This window comes from Sciurus vulgaris (assembly GCF_902686455.1).
Source record: "Sciurus vulgaris genome assembly, chromosome: 2".
Classification (NCBI taxonomy): domain Eukaryota; kingdom Metazoa; phylum Chordata; class Mammalia; order Rodentia; family Sciuridae; genus Sciurus; species Sciurus vulgaris.
In genome coordinates, this window is record NC_136462.1 from 126277580 (window position 1) to 126296853 (window position 19274).

General features: G+C 39.2%; 1 protein-coding gene across 4 annotated transcripts in view; it reads left to right on the plus strand.

Moving 5' to 3' along the window:
* Positions 1-19274, plus strand: part of OCA2 (OCA2 melanosomal transmembrane protein) — a 394493-nt gene that overhangs the window by 163832 nt on the left and 211387 nt on the right. For all 4 annotated transcript variants that reach the window (XM_079128438.1, XM_079128436.1, XM_079128437.1 and 1 more), the window contains exon 19: positions 18881-19008. In XM_079128438.1, the coding sequence (XP_078984564.1) occupies positions 18881-19008 (128 nt within the window). The remainder of the gene's footprint in view (positions 1-18880; positions 19009-19274) is intronic.

Consider the following 19274-nt stretch of genomic DNA (forward strand, 5'->3'; position numbering starts at 1 on the left):
GACCAGGACTTCCTATTATAATCAACATTCAGCTGTTTTTTCTTGAAGAAGCACTTCTTGCAAGGTTTTGTTTAGAGTTTCAAAACAGTCGATTTTGGCAGACTTTGCCAGTGTCTTCATTGCTTTTATGAACTAGATTTTTCAGAATTCTTCCTTGGTTTTCTCACTGACATCCCACCATGGATAAGTTTTGAAGTGATACGATTGTAGATATTTGGTCTACCATTAACACCAAAGACTATTTTTGAGGGATGTTATTTTCATCTGTTAATTATTGGTGACCAAAAACATCTTTCCTTGGAGACTGTTGTGAATTTTGACTACGTCGTGAAAGTTGGCTCTCTAGGTACTTTGCCAAGAAGAAATCCAAGAGGAAAAGACAACGTTATGAATGTAATTCATGGATTTATAGCCTGATGCCTTCTTTCTGTGAGGGGGTTCTGAGTGAGGAGGGGGTTGGTGACCAGACAAGAGCCTTCACAGAGCCTGGATACATGACACTTTCAAGTCATTCATGTGTGGTTTCTCAAGAAGTGCAATGAACTCACCTGTCCTCTCTATATTCTTCAAAACTATCTCATGCCCTCTTCTGACAGCAGGATTCTCAATCCTCTAATCTTTTACTAAATAACACACAGACATGCTTTCTCATCTACCTGACAATTTTAACTGTGATGCACAGGACCAACAACCTTGTTTTGCTGTAAAATTAATTTGCTACTGACTCCAGAACATTTTTACTAATCAGATTGAAGTACACTTTTTGAGCACTATGGAATCACTGTGAGGTATGAAGATAAAGAAGTCTAGTTCCTTCAAACCACAACTTTGACAGGAATCTAGTAATATATTTCACAAGATTGGTCATGTTTTGGCTCTGATTCTCCAAACATTAAGTATTTATTGATGTTCATGGTCTTCTCCTTTTATTAGCTCTAGTATGTCTTAAATAATGCAGCCAATATCCTCCATCAAGCACAAACAGATCAATGAGTTTGGAGAAGAGTAAACAATTTAATCACTGTTCCTCCCCTCACTTTTATCCCTAATGGCTTGTATCATGCAGGTTTGCATATAACCAGTAAAACTGTTGAGGGTTTTTTTTTTTTTTTTTTTTTTGAAGTTGGATGATTTTGACAGAGAACACATCAGCTTTTAAGTCATGGATTTTTCAGAAATGTTAGGGGTCCACTTAAACAAAAATATCTGTGAATCATCCATGGAAAAACACTTCATCAAGATAATTGTTAAAAGTCTCAGATCAAATGGTTGCTATTTACAGGTTTCTCATTGGTTATTAACCTTGACATTCTGAGTCATCTCAGTATATATTAAAATTATTTTCTATGTAAATTATATTTCTCCTTAGCCTTAATAAGAAGGACAATCCTCGTATTTACTACAGAAAGACAAGTTTAGATATATCATGTCGACAGGCTTATAAGAAATACAGGGACCAAGAGATTAAATTTCTGGGCATTTCTGTCTTAGGAGTATAAGTCTAGGAGGAGTGAGTTGTATCAAAAATGTCACTTGCTTTTCTGAAGCAATACTATGGGTCATGTTTGGATTTATCCATATTAATAATTTGAACAAGACTTTGAATGAATACTGCACAATATCATCATTTCTGAGGCTTGTAATCATAAGAGAATCAGTTTTTCAAATGCTCATTTGTGGAAATTAAGTACTCCATTGTCAGTGAATGTGACACAGTTAATTGGAAAAAAACTCAACAACTGAAAACATGTCTGACCTAGTTTTTCTTTGTACATTAGCAAACACATCATAGTATTACTTACACCCTGTGCATCTGATATTTTCTCAGGCCAGATATATCAGATGCAATAGGCTGTGCTGGGTAAAACACTGATCCTAGCATCTCAGAAGATTTAACGTGACAAAGGATTTTTCTAGCTGATACCTCATGTACAGTGTTAGTCAGCAGGGGGTCCAGTGGACAGAGGAACCAGCATTGTGTGATGCCACCACATCAATAGTTTCCAGGGTCAACTTGCAGGGAAGAGACAATGGATAGAGCCTATAGCTGCCCAGGTTAGGAAGATGTGTCTTATCTGCTCAAAGTCCAGGGGGGAGGTTGGTCTTGTATCTTCACCTAACTTTATGGGGCTGGGAAAACTTCCTGGAAAAGAGTGACTGATATGAAGAGCTCTGATATATAAGTATATTTATATTTTTTGGTAGTGGGGATTGAATCCAGGGGCACTTTACCTCTGAGGCACGTCCCCAACTCATTTTATTTATTTTTATTTTGAGAGAGGGTCTCACTAAATTTCTGGGGCAGAACTTAAATTGGTAATCTTCCTGTCTCAGCCTCCCAAGTCACTGGGGTTACAGGTGTGCACCACCATCCCTAGTGAGCTCTGATGTCTATTTGTGAACCACTACTACAAAACACATTCTAAAATATTTTGAAGGATTCTCCACAATCTGTTGACTTGTGCATTAGAAAACTTCACAGGACTCAGCCACCAGGAGTGACTGGAATCTGCCTGGATCTTGGTGGACATGTAAAGAATCAATGCAAATGAATCCTCCTTGTATTTTGAGGAACCCGAGGATTGAGGGGGACAGTTCCAGAGGCAAGCCTCTGTCATCTCCAAGGGCAGCTAGATGCATTTATCAGGACCAGGCTGCCCTGTTACCCAACTCCTGGGGGCTGTGTTCATGTGGAATGCAGCTCACCACAGCCGTGCACTCTGCAACCAAGCCAGCTCTGTTGGACCTAAGGAGAACCTGCCTGTGGGATGAAATATTGATTTTTCCAAGTAATCTCAAGTTGGGTGGCATTCTGAGTTTGCCTCCTTTCTTTAATGTTGATGAGATACATTGAAAATTCCAATTAGTATTTTTTTTAATTTTTTTATTTTTAAATATCATTTATTTTTGTTTGCTTTGAAACATTAAATGTACAAGTAGTTTTATAAATTCCAATTTGAAACTCACCTCTGATGTAACTTTTTTTCATATATTTTTTTCTTTTTTTATTGTAAACAAATGGGATACATGTTGTTTGTCTGTTTGTACATGGGTTAAAGGCATACCATTTGTATAATCATAAATTTACATAGAGTAATGTTGTTTGATTCATAATATTATTTTTTCCCTTCCCTTCCACCCCTCCCACCCTTCTTTTCCCTCTAAACAGTCCTTTCTTCCTCCATTCTTGTCCCCCTCCCTAACTCTAACCAAAACCCTAACCCTAACCCTAACACTAACTCCCCCCACCCTCCCCCTTATGTGTCATCATCCACTTATCAGCGAGATCATTCGTCCTTTAGTTTTTTGAGATTGGCTTATCTCACTTAGCATGATGGTCTCAAATTTCATCCATTTGCCTGCAAATGCCATAATTTTATCGTTCTTTATGGCGGAGTAAAATTCCATTGTATATATATACCACAGTTTCTTTATCCATTCATCAATTGAAGGACATCTAGGTTGGTTCCACAATCTGGCTATTGTGAATTGAGCAGCTATGAACATTGATGTGGCTGTATCTCTGTAGTATGCTGATTTTAAGTCCTTTGGGTATAGACCAAGGAGTGGGATAGCTGGGTCAAATGGTGGTTCCATTCCAAGTTTTCTAAGGAATCTCCACACTGCTTTCCAGAGTGGCTGCACTAATTTGCAGCCCCACCAGCAATGTATGAGTGTACCTTTCTCCCCACATCCTCGCTAACACCTGTTGCTTGTATTTTTGATAATCGCCATTCTAATTGGGGTGAGATGGAATCTTAGGGTGGTTTTGATTTGCATTTCTCTTATTACTAGAGATGTTGAACATTTTTTTCATATGTTTGTTGATTGCTTGTACATCTTCTTCTGTGAACTGTCTGTTCATTTCCTTAGCCCATTTGTTGATTGGATTATTTGTATTCTTGGTGTAGAGTTTTTTGAGTTCTTTATAGATTCTGGAGATTAGTGCTCTATCTGAAGTATGATTGGCAAAGATATTCTCCCACTCTGTAGGCTCTTTCTTCACATTGCTGATAGTTTCCTTTGCTGAGAGAAAGCTTTTTAGTTTGAATCTATCCCAGTTATTGATTCTTGCTTTTATTTCTTGTGCTATGGGAGTCCTGTTGAGGAAGTCTGGTCCTAGGCCGACATGTTGAAGATCGGGACCTACTTTTTCTTCTATAATCTGCAGAGTCTCTGGTCTGATTCCAAGGTCCTTAATCCATTTTGAGTTGAGTTTTGTGCAGGGTGAGAGGTATGGGTTTAGTTTCATTCTGTTGCATAAGGATTTCCAATTCTCCCAGCACCATTTGTTGAAGAGGCTATCTTTTCTCCATTGCATATTTTTGGCTCCCTTGTCTAGTATGAGAAAATTGTATGTATTTGGGTTTGTGTCCGTGTCCTCTATTCTGTACCATTGATCTACCTTTCTATTTTGGTACCAATATCATGCTGTTTTTGTTACTATTGCTTTGTAGTAGAGTTGAAGATCTGGTATTGCGATACCCCCTGCTTCCCTCTTTCTACTGAGGATTGCTTTAGCTATTCTGGGTTTTCTATTCTTCCAGATGAATTTCATAATTGCTTGCTCTATTTCTGTAAGGTACATCATTGGGATTTTAATTGGAATTGCATTGAATCTGTATAGCACTTTAGGTAGCACTTTAACAATATTAATTCTTCCTATCCAAGAACATGGGGGATCTTTCCATCTTCTAAGGTGTTCTTTAATTTCTTTCTTTAGTGTTCTGTAGTTCTCATTGTAGAGGTCCTTCACCTCTTTTGTGAGATTGATTCCCAGGTATTTTATTTTTTTCGATGCTATTGTGAATGGGGTAGTTTTCATAATTTCTCTTTCTGAAGATTCATCACTTATGTATAAAAATGCATTGGATTTATGAGCATTGATCTTGTAACCTGCTAATTTACTGAATTCACTTATGAGTTCTAAAAGTTTTCTGGTGGAATTTCCTGGTTCCTCTAAATATATAATCATGTCATCAATGAACACGGATAGTTTGAGTTCTTCTTTTCCAATTCGTATCCCTTTAATTTCTTTCGGTTGTCTAATTGCTCTGGCTAGAGTCTCAAGGACAATGTTGAATAGAAGTGGTGGTGAAAGAGGGCATCCCTGCCTTGTTCCAGGTTTTAGGGGGAATGCTTTCAGTTTTTCACCATTTAGAATGATATTGGCCATGGGCTTAGCATAGATGGCCTTTACAATGTTAAGGAATGTTCCCACTATCCCTATTTTTTCTAGTGTTTTGAGCATGAAGGGGTGCTGTATTTTCTCAAATGCTTTTTCTGCATCTATTGAAATAATCATGTGATTCTTAACTTTAAGTCTATTGATATGGTGAATTACATTTATTGATTTCCAGATGTTGAACCAACCTTGCATCCCTGGGATAAAACCCACTTGATCGTGGTGCACTATCTTTTTAATATATTTTTGTATGCGATTTGCTAAAATTTTATTGAAAATTTTTGCGTCAATGTTCATTAATGATATTGGTCTGAAATTTTCTTTCCTCAATTTGTCTCTGTCTGGTTTGGGTATCAGGGTAATATTGGCTTCATAGAATGAGTTTGGGAGGGTTCCCTCCTCTTCTATTTCATGGAATACTTTGAGAAGTATTGGAATGAGCTCTTCTTTAAAGGTTTTGTAGAACTCGGCTGAGAACCCATTTGGTCCCGGACTTTTCTTTGTTGGTAGGCTTTTGATGACTTCTTCTATTTCAGTACTTGAAATTGGTCTATTTAAATTGTGTATGTCCTCCTCGTTCTGTTTAGGCAATTCACTTGTCTCTAGAAACCTGTTGATGTCTTCGAAATTTTCTATTTTGTTGGAGTATAGATTTTCAAAATAGCTTCTAATTATGTTTTGTATTTCAATCCTGTCTGTTGTGATATTTCCTTGTTCATTCCGAATTTTAGTGATTTGGGTTTTCTCTCGTCTTCTCTTTGTTAGAGTGGCTAAGGGTTTATCAATTTTGTTTATTTTTTCAAAGAACCAACTATTTATTTTGTCAATTTTTTGTATTATTTCTTTTGTTTCAATTTCATTGATTTCAGCTCTGAGTTTAACTATTTCCTGTCTTCTACTACTTTTGGTGTTGGTCTGTTCTTCTTTTTCTAGGGCTTTGAGCTGTAGTGTTAGGTCGTTTATTTGTTGATTTTTACTTCTTTTATTGAATGCGCTCCATGAAATAAATTTTCCTCTAAGTACTGCTTTCATAGTGTCCCAAAGATTTTGATATGATGTTTCTTTGTTCTCATTTACCTCTAAGAATTTTTAAATTTCCTTCCTAATATCTTCTGTTATCCATTCATCATGTAATAGCATATTGTTTAATCTCCAGGTGTTGGAGTAGCTTCTGTTTTTTACTCTTTCATTTATTTCTAACTTCAATCCATTATGATCTGATAGAATACAAGGTAGTGTCTCTATCTTCTTGTATTTGCTTACATTAGCTTTGTGGCATAATATATGGTCTATTTTAGAGAAGGATCCATGTGCTGCTGAGAAGAAAGTGTATTCGTTCTTGGTTGGATGGTATATTCTATAAATGTCCGTTAAGTCTAAATTATTGATTGTGTTATTGAGATCTATGGTTTCTTTGTTCAATTTTTGTTTGGAAGATCTGTCCAGTGGTGAGAGAGGTTTGTTAAAATCACCTGGTATTATTGTGTTATGGTCTGTTTGGTTTCTGAAATTGAGAAGGATTTGTTTGACATACATGGATGAGCCACTGTTTGGGGCATAGATGTTTATGATTGTTATGTCTTGCTGATTTATGGTTCCCTTAAGCAATATGTAGTGTCCTTCTTTGTCCCTTCTGACTAACTTTGACTTGAAGTCCACATTATCTGAAATGAGGATGGATACCCCAGCTTTTTTGCTGAGTCCATGTGCATGGTATGTTTTTCCCCATCCTTTCACCTTTAGTCTATGGGTATCTCTTTCTACGAGGTGAGTCTCTTGCAGGCAACATATTGTTGGATCTTTCTTTTTGATCCAATCTGCCAGTCTATGTCTTTTGATTGATGAGTTCAGGCCATTAATATTCAGGGTTATTATTGAGATATGATTAGTATTCCCGGTCATTTGGTTCATTTTATTTATTTATTTATTTATTTATTTATTTATTTATTTATTTTGACACGACTTGGTTCTTCCTTTATTTGACAATTCCTTTAGGATAGTTCCTCCCATTGCTGATTTGCTTCTTTGTTTTTCATCTCTTCCTCATGGAATATTTTGTTGAGAATGTTCTGTAATGCTGGCTTTCTTTTTGTAAATTCTTATAGCTTTTGTTTATCATGGAAGGATTTTATTTCATCATCAAATTTGAAGGTAAGTTTTGCTGGGTATAAGATTCTTGGTTGGCATCCATTTTCTTTCAGGGCTTGAAAAATGTTGTTCCAGGCCCTTCTAGCTTTTAGGGTCTGGATTGAAAAATCTGCTGATATCCATATTGGTTTCCCCCTGAATGTAATTTGATTCCTCTCTCTTGTGGCTTTTAAAATTCTGTCTTTATTTTGTATATTAGGTATTTTCATTATTATGTGCCTTGGTGTGGGTCTGTTGTAATTTTGTATATTTGGAGTCCTATAAGCCTCTTGTACTTGATCTTCCATTTCATTCTTCAGATTTGGGAAATTTTCTGATAGTATTTCATTGAATAGATTGTTCATTCCTTTGGTCTGTATCTCCAGGCCTTCCTCAATCCCAATAATTCTTAAATTTGGCCTTTTCATGATATCTCATAGTTTTTGGAGATTCTGTTCATGATTTCCTACCATCTTCTCTGTTTGGTTCACTTTGTTTTCAAGGTTAAATATTTTGTCTTCCATATCTGAGGTTCTGTCTTCCAGGTGTTCTATCCTATTGGATATGCTTTCTATGGAGTTCTTAATTTGGTTTATTGTTTCCTTCATTTCAAGGATTTCTGTTTGGTTTTTTTTTCAATATCTCTAACTCTTTATTGAAATGATCTTTTGCTTCCTGTATTTGCTCTTTTAACTGTCGATTGGTGCGATCATTCAGTGCCTGCATTTGCTCTTGCATCTCGTCATTTGCTTCCCTGAGCATTTTAATTATGTACATTCTGAACTCCCTTTCTGTCATTTCTTCTGCCATGCTGTCGTTGGGTTTCAATGATGTAACATCTAGATTTGTTTGCAGCATTTTCTTTCCTTGTTTTCTCATATTGTTCAGGTATCATTTGACCGCTGTGATATTGCAGATTTCCTCTATTGTGTTATAATATCCCTGAAGATTTCTATTATATCCCCTCTTAGCCTTCAGTAGCCTGAAGTCTTGGAGGAAGTTGATAATGCGGTGCTCCACAAGGAAGCTGACTCCCTAGGGGTGGTGGCCTTCCGGTGGGGTATATTCCCTGCTAGTGGGCAGAGGTACCTTCACTTGCTGATGAAGGTCATCCAAAGGGGAATTAGGATGTGGGCTGATGCAAGGCTAGTTTGGGCCTGTGTCTCTGGTTTTACAGTCCTTTTGGGAGAACCTCACCTGGCAGTGAGGACTCACCTGGTGGGGAGGTCTTGCTGGTCAATTCCCCTCCTAGAGGTTACGTTCAATTCACAACTACCGCCTGGGCTGGGCAGCCTTCTTCTGCAATATTCCCAGGGACCTGGACCTACCTCCTGGGCCTGGAAGCCTCGCCCTTCGCAGACGAATCTCCTTAGGCTGCCTCTCCTCAGAGAAGCTGCCTGCAGTCCTGGAGCCTTCGCTCCGCCCCTCAGTTTGTCTGTGCGGCTCTTCCACCAAGAAGCCGCCTAGGCCCTGGGACCCTGCTCTGCACTTTTCGCCTGGCTATGCGGCCCCTCCTCTGAGCAGCCACCTGGAGCCCCTTACAGTCGCTCTGAGTCCCAGTGACCCGCCACACGCCTTTTCCTCCGGCAGCCACCTGGTGTTCCGTGCGGTCGCTCTAAGTCCAAGTGACCCACCACGCACCTCCTTCTCCACCAGGCAGTCACCCAGAGATCTGGTGCGTTCGTCACGAGTCCCAGGAACTCACTATGCACCTCCTTGTCCCGACTGCCACCCGTAGCCCTGGTGCAGTCACTTCGAGCCCAAGCACCCCGCCGCGCTCCTCCTCCTTCTCCAGAAAACCCCCCTGTGTTTAGGAGCGGATGCTCTGAGTCCAAACCACTCACCACGCTGCTCCCCCAGATAGCCGCCCGGAGCCCTGGCGCAGCTGCTCCAAGTCCAAGCGATGTGCTGAGCCCGTATTTCTCCTTCTCCTCTGGGCAGCCCCCTGTGTTCAGGGGTGGTTGCTTTCAGTCCAAACAGCTCACTGTGCACCCTCTCCTTTGGGCAGCCTCCCAGAGCCCGGGTGGGTTGCGCCAAGTCCAAGCACTGTGCTGAGCAGCCACCTCTCAGATGCCCCCAGTTGTCCGAGTTCACTGCTCCAGCAGGGGGAGGGGTGTCTTGCTGGGCAGCTCTACTTCACAAAGATCCCTGTGTTCGGGGCTACCGCCCCGTCCGGGATACCTCCCCAATGGGAGAGACTCACCCGGCTGCTTTGAGTTGGTCCCAAGTCTCTCTATATCTCCTCTTCTTGAGTCCTGAGTCCTGGAGCAACATGAAATGCAGCCACCCTCTAGTCCGCCATCTTGAATCCCCCCTCCAATTAGTATTTTTAAAAGTAGAAGTTAGAAAATTTTTTGACACTGAGTCTTAAAAAAACAAGAATGCATTAGCTGTGGCCCCTTCCTTCTCACTGGCATTCTCATGCATTTCTCCTTGAAGTTCTAGTTCACGTCAGTCAAAAATAGGAGGCTCCTCAGAGCCTGTTGGGTTTTTAACATCCTTCAAAGGTGCTTAAGATCACAGAATAGCTCCAATGTCAAGTTAGGCTCTGGTTGGGTCTCCGTGGCCTCAGCAGAGTGTGTGGATTTACCTCAGAGACCCCTATGGCACAAGGTGCATGATTCTAGCATAACTGACATGTTGTACATTATGGGAGATGCTCCTGGGTTGTCTTCTCCACGAGACTGTGCTGTCCTCTGGCAGAATTCATATGCAGTTCACCTTTCTGAAGGCCATAGGGACTCATTCCTGAGGGTGCCCCCTGAATGTGTATGGGGGGAGCGGTCTCTTGGTTCATTCTGGGAATTTATTCTACTGCTATGTGAGTGAGCTGGCATTTGGTGTGCAATCTGGACACTGAGCACTACTTGGGTATGTGAAGGACAAAGATTCTGTGTGTGCATGTGTGTGTGTGTGTGTGTGCGTGTGTGTGTGTGTGTTCACTACAGGTGTAAGTATTTGGGAAAGCCTGCTTATCTCCGAGCACAGTCATCCTTAAATGATTTGAAGGTTTTACTTGCTACTTTGTAGTGAAATACTTGTAGGGTTGTTGACCGTCCCCTCCACTCTGCCTCCCACCCCCAATTCTCTCTCTCTCTTTTTGGAGATGGGATAGAATAGCTACAGAGAAAAATGATGATTTTTCTACTTTTACTGAAGAGAAGCTAGATCCAGCTGGTTGAGTAAGCAGTGACCTGGAGGCCAGTGCCCAGGCCCAGTCCAGGGTTCACTACTTTTGTGTGGAAGATGAGAATATTCCCAAATAAATGGGAAGTCTATTTGGTTCCCACTCTCGACCGTCATCAGATCTTAGGTGGCAGCTCAGTCTAGGCAGGTGTGTACCTCCATTCTACTGTGTTACCATTTTGTATGCTCCCAAATATGTATTTGGTTTAAGAGGACCCAACCTCTCCAAGGTTCAGCAGTCTCGTCTATAAAATAGGATCCTTCTGAATATCTTCATCAGATCATGCTGTGTCATCAAAGATGCTGCCATGTGACTCAGCGTCTTAAATAAGATATAAAAAGTGCTGAGGGCTAAGGAATAGGCTGATCACTTTGAGTAGCTTAAAACAAGGAACTTCTGTTTCTCAAAAAATGCTACAAAATGGGTGAAAAAGAAACTATGGAGTGAAAAAAGATAGATCCCAATCATATCTTTGGTTACATTTGGAAATTATATCAAAATACAAAAAGGACACCTGTAGATTAATAAAGACAGAACACCTATAGAAAAATTGGCAGGAATCTTAAAAAGATACCTGACAAAAGAGGATACTGAAATTACCAATAAGGATATGAAAAGATGTTCAACCTCATAAGTCATGAGTAAAATGTGAATTTAAGCCACAATGAGATACCATCACAATGAGATACCTAAATGGCTGAAATTGAGGACTGAGAAAGTTAAATACTGAGAGAATGTAGGGCAATAGAAAATGCCATATACTGCTGATCAAATTTAAAATTTGTATAACGACTTCTGAAAATAATTTGGCATCATATATTAAGTTTAGGACAATGCTTATCTATTGCCTAGAAATTTTGTTCTCAGTTGTATGCCCAACAGATATATGTAAAAGTGCACACCAAAATATATGTCTGAAAATGCTTACAGCAGCACTACTTACAATAGCCCCAAACTGGAAGCAACTCAAATATCTGTCAAACCTACAAGGGATGAATAAGTTATGAGACAGTGATGCAGTGGAATATTATGTAGAAATAAAAAATTAACATATCACTGTAACTGTAACAAATGACTAAGTCTTCCAAACATGTTGAACAAAAGAAGTGACAGGAAAGAGTACATGCTATGTGATTCTTTTTATAAAAAACTCAGAAAAAGGTCAATCTGCCCTATGGCATTAGGGGTCAGGTGGGAGGAGTGTAGAGAGTGATGGGATCTAACTGGGCTTTTAGAATGCTGATCCAGTTCAATCTCTTGTTCAGGAAGCTGGCTGCATGAGCATGTTTCCTTGGTAACTGAGCTATGTGGTTTACTTAAAATTTATGCTCTTTTCCCTTGTATGGTCTAGTATAAGATGTCTATAAAATGACGAAATGAATACATTCACTCTATCAATCAGGATCCCACCAGGAAAACATGTCACACTCCAACGTGGTGATTTGCATTGACTCTACTAAGGGGACCGGGTACCAGTGTGGGCTGGGCAGAGGAAATCCACAAAGGGAAGGGTGCGTGTTCAGGCTGGGTGTGTGAGAGATGATGGAGATTCTCAGACACTGGGAGGATGCGATGATGACAAGGTCATTTTGCAAAGAGCTGTGTGACCTTCCGTGTGAAGGGAAGGACCCAAAAGCACAAATGTCCCCAGTCTACGCTCATCCTGACTCTTTCTCAGGCTGGGTTCCCCCTTGGCAAAGCCCAACTGAAGTCCAGGGCAAGAAAACCTCTTAATATGGTCTATACAAGGCAGTCTCCAGGGCAAGAAAGGGTGGGAACATGGAGTGGATAGGGAGGGGCTGTTTAACAGGGTCCCGTGTGCCTATACTGGCCTGCATCATTAGTGGAAAACTTTATTTGAGGCAAAATGTTTAGAAATAGAATTACATATGTTTTGATCATCTTTATTCTTCCCAACCTCAACTTTTAAAAACTACTCGCTTGATGTGACCACAGTTTCCTAAGTCAGATTGGAAACCACAAGAAAGCCTCTAGGCGTCGAAAGGAAGCGTTAGTTTGATGAGTTTTGATGTCTTGGTCTAAGCCAGCACCTTGGGAGGTTACAAGCTTGCTCCCCTGGATGTAAAAGGGAGAGCGGCATATCTGGAGCTAGATCTTCCTAGTCCTAGCCTCCCTCCAGTTCTGCACTGGCTCCCTGCCTCTCTACGCAGAGTTGCTGTGAGGACTGACTCAGTTCACGTACATGGAGGCCTCAGAAACAGTGCCTGGCGCAGGCCCTAATGGCAGGTGAGTGACCCATTCAGGCTGATTGCTGAGCAGCTCAGGAAACTCAAGGGGGATGAAAATAGTCTGGCTTTGGCTGGATTTAAAAGGACAAGTAGAAAAAACAGGCATTTTTTTTTTTTTCATAAGAGAAAACCTGTCTGTCTATATAATAATTACTCGGGTAGTTAGAGGTGCTCTCCTTTGGGCCTCATAGCAAAGGCCCTTTGCATGGTGCTGTAACAGAACTTAACCACTTCTGAGCTCGCGGCTGTCCTACTCGCCCACCCAGCTGTGGGCTGGGATTTCTCAGGATGGAGGACTGGGTTGACCACTGCCTGGGTAAATGATGACTGAGGGCAGGGCTAGAGCTACCTCACAGAAAACCACAGCTTAGCTGTGCAACCAAAGGTCCTCGATTACTTGAGACAAGGCTCATTTGGCCTATTTTAGGCAGTGAGTAGCCATTATGGTTACTTCACCTAAGTTAGGCAGGCAGGCTGTCTTGTATCATGCAGAGTCTGTACGACCCATGTGTGAGTTTTCCTGGCTGCAGGGATGAACACAGGAGCAGTGATGGTTGAGGTGTTCTCTGGAGTTGTGGCTGGAGTGGCTTTAGACACATGGGATGGTTCATCTTACCTGTATGTACTGGTTTCATTAGGACAGTTTGCTTTTGGTAAAAGGCAGCTGCAAAATGCAGGAACATGCTCAAAATATCCTTTGTAAAACACCATGAGATTTCAGATAGAACAAAATTAAACTGCATTGCTCAGTAGAGTAAACAAATCACACCTGGGGGAGAGGTTTCAGATAAATAAACCAGATTTATTCATAAATAGTGGAAAAATTCCGTCTAGACTGAGCACAGGAGAGGAATCCAACTTGGTGACATGAAAAGAATTTCTGCAGATTGGGGATCGAATCCTAGTTTTGCTCCCAGCAATCTGTGTAGCATGAAGAAAACCAGCTAATCTTTGGAGTCTCTGTTTCCTCCTGGGTTGGATTGCTGGAGATGATGGGTGGGTTCCAAGGAGGCAATGGAGGCCTTTGTCCTATGCTCACTTGAATTGTGCTGCCCAGAGCTTTAGGAATGGGCAAAAGAGGTTCCTTTAGCTTTTCCTTCTGCATTGAAACTTGACTCTGCTGGAGATACAAATGAAAGTACCAAGCGTTTATCACAAATTTTGCCTGAAGGAATGGCAAAGCTCTTGGTGAGAATGAATGTGTGTTCAAGGAGGGGGTTTGATAGTAGCTCCACAGGATAAAGTCATCTCAGGTAAATGCTGCTTTTTATCCCTATTCATCTCCACTCAACCAAACTTTTAATTTTTAAGAGAATAGTCTCAATGGCGCATTGTTAGAATTTGTAATAGAATGTGAGAGCTGGAAATTGTAATGTTCCTATTAGTGTTTTTTGATTCCAGCACATTATAAAATACCCCATGACTTCATCCCTATCATTGTCATCAAGGAGCCGGTGCTGAGTGAGAATGGGATGGGTCACTGCTGATGGTGACCTGGGGGTCCCATTTAGAAGGTGCCATTTTGCTCCTCAGCTAAGGGACTTGATATTACCAAGTAAATATTCTTGTTCAAGGAGTTTGATTAGTGTTGCCAGCTCTGCAGGCAGGGTGTTTAAAATTAAGGGGAAAATTGAGGTTTGGCAAGGACAAGGTGAGTCTCCCTTCAGTTGTAGGTTTTTACAGGGAATTTTCCTGACAAGACAAAAGTCTGTGAATATAAAACCTATTCTGAAATTGGACTGAGGAGTGCTATGGCAGGAGTTGTGCCTGAGTGAAAATTCAGGCCTCCAGAAATGATAAGAGAAAATAAAACTGCAAAAAGAGTCCTAGAGGAGTTTCCAGCTTTCTGTTATGACTGGAATTTCTTAGGCTTAAGAAAAATAACTTGTGTTTTTACTGACTCTCAGAGAGAGGTTCTTACTGCCATATTGCAGAGCAAATAAAGGGATGCCATTTCCGATTGTAGAAAAGCGCTACTACCCAGGGAAAGTGCAATTTTTTTTCTTATCAAGAATTAAAAGAAAAAAAAAAGAATATGTGATAATCTATCTTTAGCAAAGCAATCAAGGAATCAAACATTTGATGTGATGGACCAAGTAAGTAAGTGTCTGTCCTGTGTACTGGGGTAGGTGCTCTGGAGAGTTCAAAGACAAATAATAAAGTCTATCAGACCCAGGAAGCTAATGCCCACGGAAAACTCAGTCTACTTAGCTTTAGGAAATCTGAGACTTCTGTCAATAGAATGTGGTTCTGACATCTTTACCAGCTATGTAAGGCTTTATCATCTGTTCCACACACCCTCAATGACAATGCACTTCTCCTACACATCTTCCTTCTTTTTTTTTTTTTAAATTGTGGTAAAAATATGTATCACATACAAATGTTCCATTTTAGCCTTTTTTGAATGTACAGTTCGGTGGCACTAATTATAGTCATAATATTATGGACCATCATCACAGCTTTCAAAACTTCTCATCACCCTAAACCGAAACTCAATAATGATAAAACAATAACTCCTATTCTCACCCTCCTCCTCAGTCCATCGTAGTCTCTAATCTGCTTTCTGTTTCTAGAAGTTTGCATATTCTAGATATGGCTGAACGACATGAGTAACATTGCATTGTGTTACATGACACTTTTTTTAAACCCATTCATCTGATGATGGTCACGTGGGTTGTTTCCAACATTTGTCTGTCGTGAATAGTGCTGCCATGATCATTGGTGTACAAGAATCAGTTCTCGGTGGGTCATGTGGTAATCCTATGTTTAGCTTTTTGAGGAACTGTCAGATATTTTACACAGCAGTTGGAATATTCCTGTTAGCAGTGTGTAAGGGTTCCAATTTCTACACATGCTCATTAACACTTGTTTTTCACAAACTACAATGGTACCACCTTACCTGTGAGACATATGTGCCAAGAACCCCAGTGGATGCCTGAAAATGCACATAGTACTGAATCCTATACAATAGTCCCTCCCTGTCCCATGATCTGTGGTTTTGTCTGTGGTTTCTGTAACTCAGGGTCAACCAGGGTCCAACAATATTAATGGAAAATTCCAGAAATAAATAATTCAGAAATTTTAAATGAGCAGTGTGATAAAAATCTCCAGCTATTCTTCATTCTGCCTGGAATGTGATCATCCTTTTGTCCACACTTTGTCCTCTACCCGTCCTGGTCACTTAGTAGCCATCTCAGCTATCACATCAACTATCACAGTATCTCAGTGCTGGTGTCCAGATAAGCCTTCTATAGTGGTCTAATGCTATATCCAATGCCTACATCACTCACCTCACTTCATATCAGCATGTAGGCATTGTTTGATTTCACATCATCACAAGAAGGGAATGAAGTACAGTAAGATATTTCAGGGACAGAGAGAGAGAACATATTCACACAATTTTTATTATAGTGAATTATTTTATTTTATTATTAGTTATTATTTTCAACCTCTTAATTTAATTTATAAATTAAGATTTATCAAAGCCATGTATGTATAGAGAAAAATATATCATTTACTGTACTTCTACTTACCTGTGCCTTTTGAAAAGCTGGAATTCATAATTTTGATAAATTCCCATTAATATAAAACTTTCTTTTCAGGAATCATGCTTTTAGGATTGTATCTAAGAAAGGTTTGCCTAACCCAAAGTCCCAGAGATTTTTCCTGTGTTTTCTTCTAGAAGTTTTATACTTATAAACTTTACTTACAGGCCTACAATCTATTTGTGTTAACTTTTGAATATGATTAATGAATAGACCAGATTGAAATTTTTTTTGCATATGGATGCCCTATTGTTGCAGCACCATTTCTGAAGAAGATTCCCCTTTCTTCACTGAATCACCATTGAACTTTTGTCAGAAATCAATTGACCATGAATGTGTGGATATATTTCTGGATTCTCCATTGATGAATTATTTTAGCTTTATACAATTGGAGCTCCAGATAAGTCTTGTAGTGAGATAGTGTATATTCTCCAACTTGGTTCTTCTTTTTTTTTAAAGTTGCATTGGATATTCTAGGTCCTTTGCATTATAAATTTTAGAATCAGTGTGCTAATTTATACACAAAAGATTGCAGGGATTTGTACAAGACATTCTTAAGAAAAACTAAAAAGTACATAAATAATATAGATACATAACAGCGGTCATGGATTCTATAATGTCAAAATGTGAATTCCTCTCATTAATCCATACATATCCTTCAGTCTCCACCTGAAAGTTGTCTACATTTTAATTTCTAGTGTTGATGTCTAGGTATATTTTGTTACAAGTCAAGGGACTTTGTGGGTAAAATTAAGATTATAAACCTTAACAGAGGTAGATATCCATGGATTACTCAAGTAGACCTAATATAACCACATGGACCCTTAAAAATGGAAGAAGAAGATGGAAGGTCATTGAGGGAGATGTGTTAGAAGAGGCAGAAAATAACTGAAGCATGAGAGGGTCTTTACTCACCATGGCTGGGAAGATGGAGCCAGGAAATGGAGGTGGCCTCTGGAAACTGAGAATAGCTCTTGGGTGAAAGCCAGTAAGGCAATGAGGACATCATTCTTACAGCTGTGAAGAATTGAATTACGAAAACAGCCTGAATGAGCAAGGAGACAGTTCTCTTCCAGAGACTCTAGAAAGGAATGCAGCCAACATCGTGGCTTTGGCTTTCTGAGAGAATCAGACACCCTGCTGCAAACCCACTGTATGTAGGGCCTATGAAAAACGTGCTTAATGAATAGTTGTATTAAGGCACTGTGTTTGATTGTTATGGCAGTTATAAAAATGGATACATTTTATGTCTATAGAAACTGTAATCATGATATCAATCTTGCTCTTGATATCAGCAATTTTGTCTTCTCACTTTTTACCCTATTCAGATTGGCTAAGTATATTAGTGTTATCGATTTTCTCAAAGAACCAGATTTTGGTATCATTGCTTTTCCCCAATATTTTTCCATCTTTCTATTTCATTGATTCTTGTTTCAATCTTTGTTATTTCTTTTCTTCTGCTTATACTCAGCTCTGTCAGTGAGTAAACTATTTGAACAAAAACTTGATGAAAGAAAATATTCGGATGGTGAATAAGTCTATGAAAAGATACTCAATATGATGAATCATTAGGGAAATACAATTTGAAACCACAATAGAATAACCTCTCACACCCTTGGGAATGTCCAAAATCAGAAAGACGGACCAAGGCTCAGTAAAGATGTGGAGGAAATGGAATTCTTATGCACTGCTGGTGGGATTGTAAAATGATATAACCCTTTTGGAAAACAGTTTTTCCATTTCTTAAAAATAAGTATTCCCTATTTACATGTATGATTCCACGATGGTATGACTCTACATCGTGCACAACCTTAGAAACAAAATGATGTACCCCATTTGTGTACAATGAATCAAAATGCAGTCTCTAAAAATTAAAAATTAACAAAATAAGAAATAAGTATTCTATACAACATTCCGTGATATTAACCTCATCAAAGCATCCCATTCCTAGATATTTACCCAAGAGAATGGAAAGCATATATATATATATATATATATATACAGGGAATTGTATGTGAATGTTAATAGCATACTCATTTGTAATAGTTGAACATGAAACAATCCAGAGATCCATCAAAGGGTGAACGGTACAATGTGTCCTAGCCATATCATGGTGTACAGTAAGCAATGACAAAGAATGAACTATTGATCCACAAACCAACACCAAAAAATCTTAAAATAATTATGCTATTGATTTTCTAACATGATCTGTCCTTTGAGAAACAGAAAAATATACATACTATATGATTAATAGAGAATCTATATTCATAGAAAATAGAAAAAGGTAAACTAATCCATAGTGAAAGAAAAGGGATGAATAGTTTACTGAGTGTGTGGGGCCATAGGACCTGGAGAGGTAGAAAGCATGGGCATGCATGAACCTTGGGCAGTAATGAATATGTGCATTGTCTTGATTATAGTGTTGGTTTAATGAATCTACACATAAATCAAAATAGAAACTATTCATTTAAAAAAACATGTAGTTTGCAGCATATCCATTATCCTCAATAAGGGATTAATCAGAGAAGAAAAATTAATTGGTCTGTTAACAATTGAACACATATATCTCCATTTTCTTGATTTTCAGGGTGGATTGCTATTCTGGGTGCCATCTGGTTGCTGATTTTAGCTGATATCCATGATTTTGAGATAATTCTACACAGAGTGGAATGGGCAACCCTTCTGTTCTTTGCTGCGCTCTTTGTATTGATGGAGGTAAGACTTTAGAACTTTGCAATGTTTTTGTTTGATTTTTGAATTTCATATTTTATTTAGTAAACAATGAAAGTCTAAGTCTATAAGTTTTTCTACATATTACTAAGTAGAAAATTATGAAATTTGTAATTGGACTATTTTAAGTTAACCAATTTTTACCTAAACCTTCTAAATATTTTTGTTGAAACTATTTGGTTGCTGCTCCTCCTTCTCCTTCTCTTCCTCCTCCTCCTTCTTCCTCTTTGCACAATCTCTTTGTGGCTTGT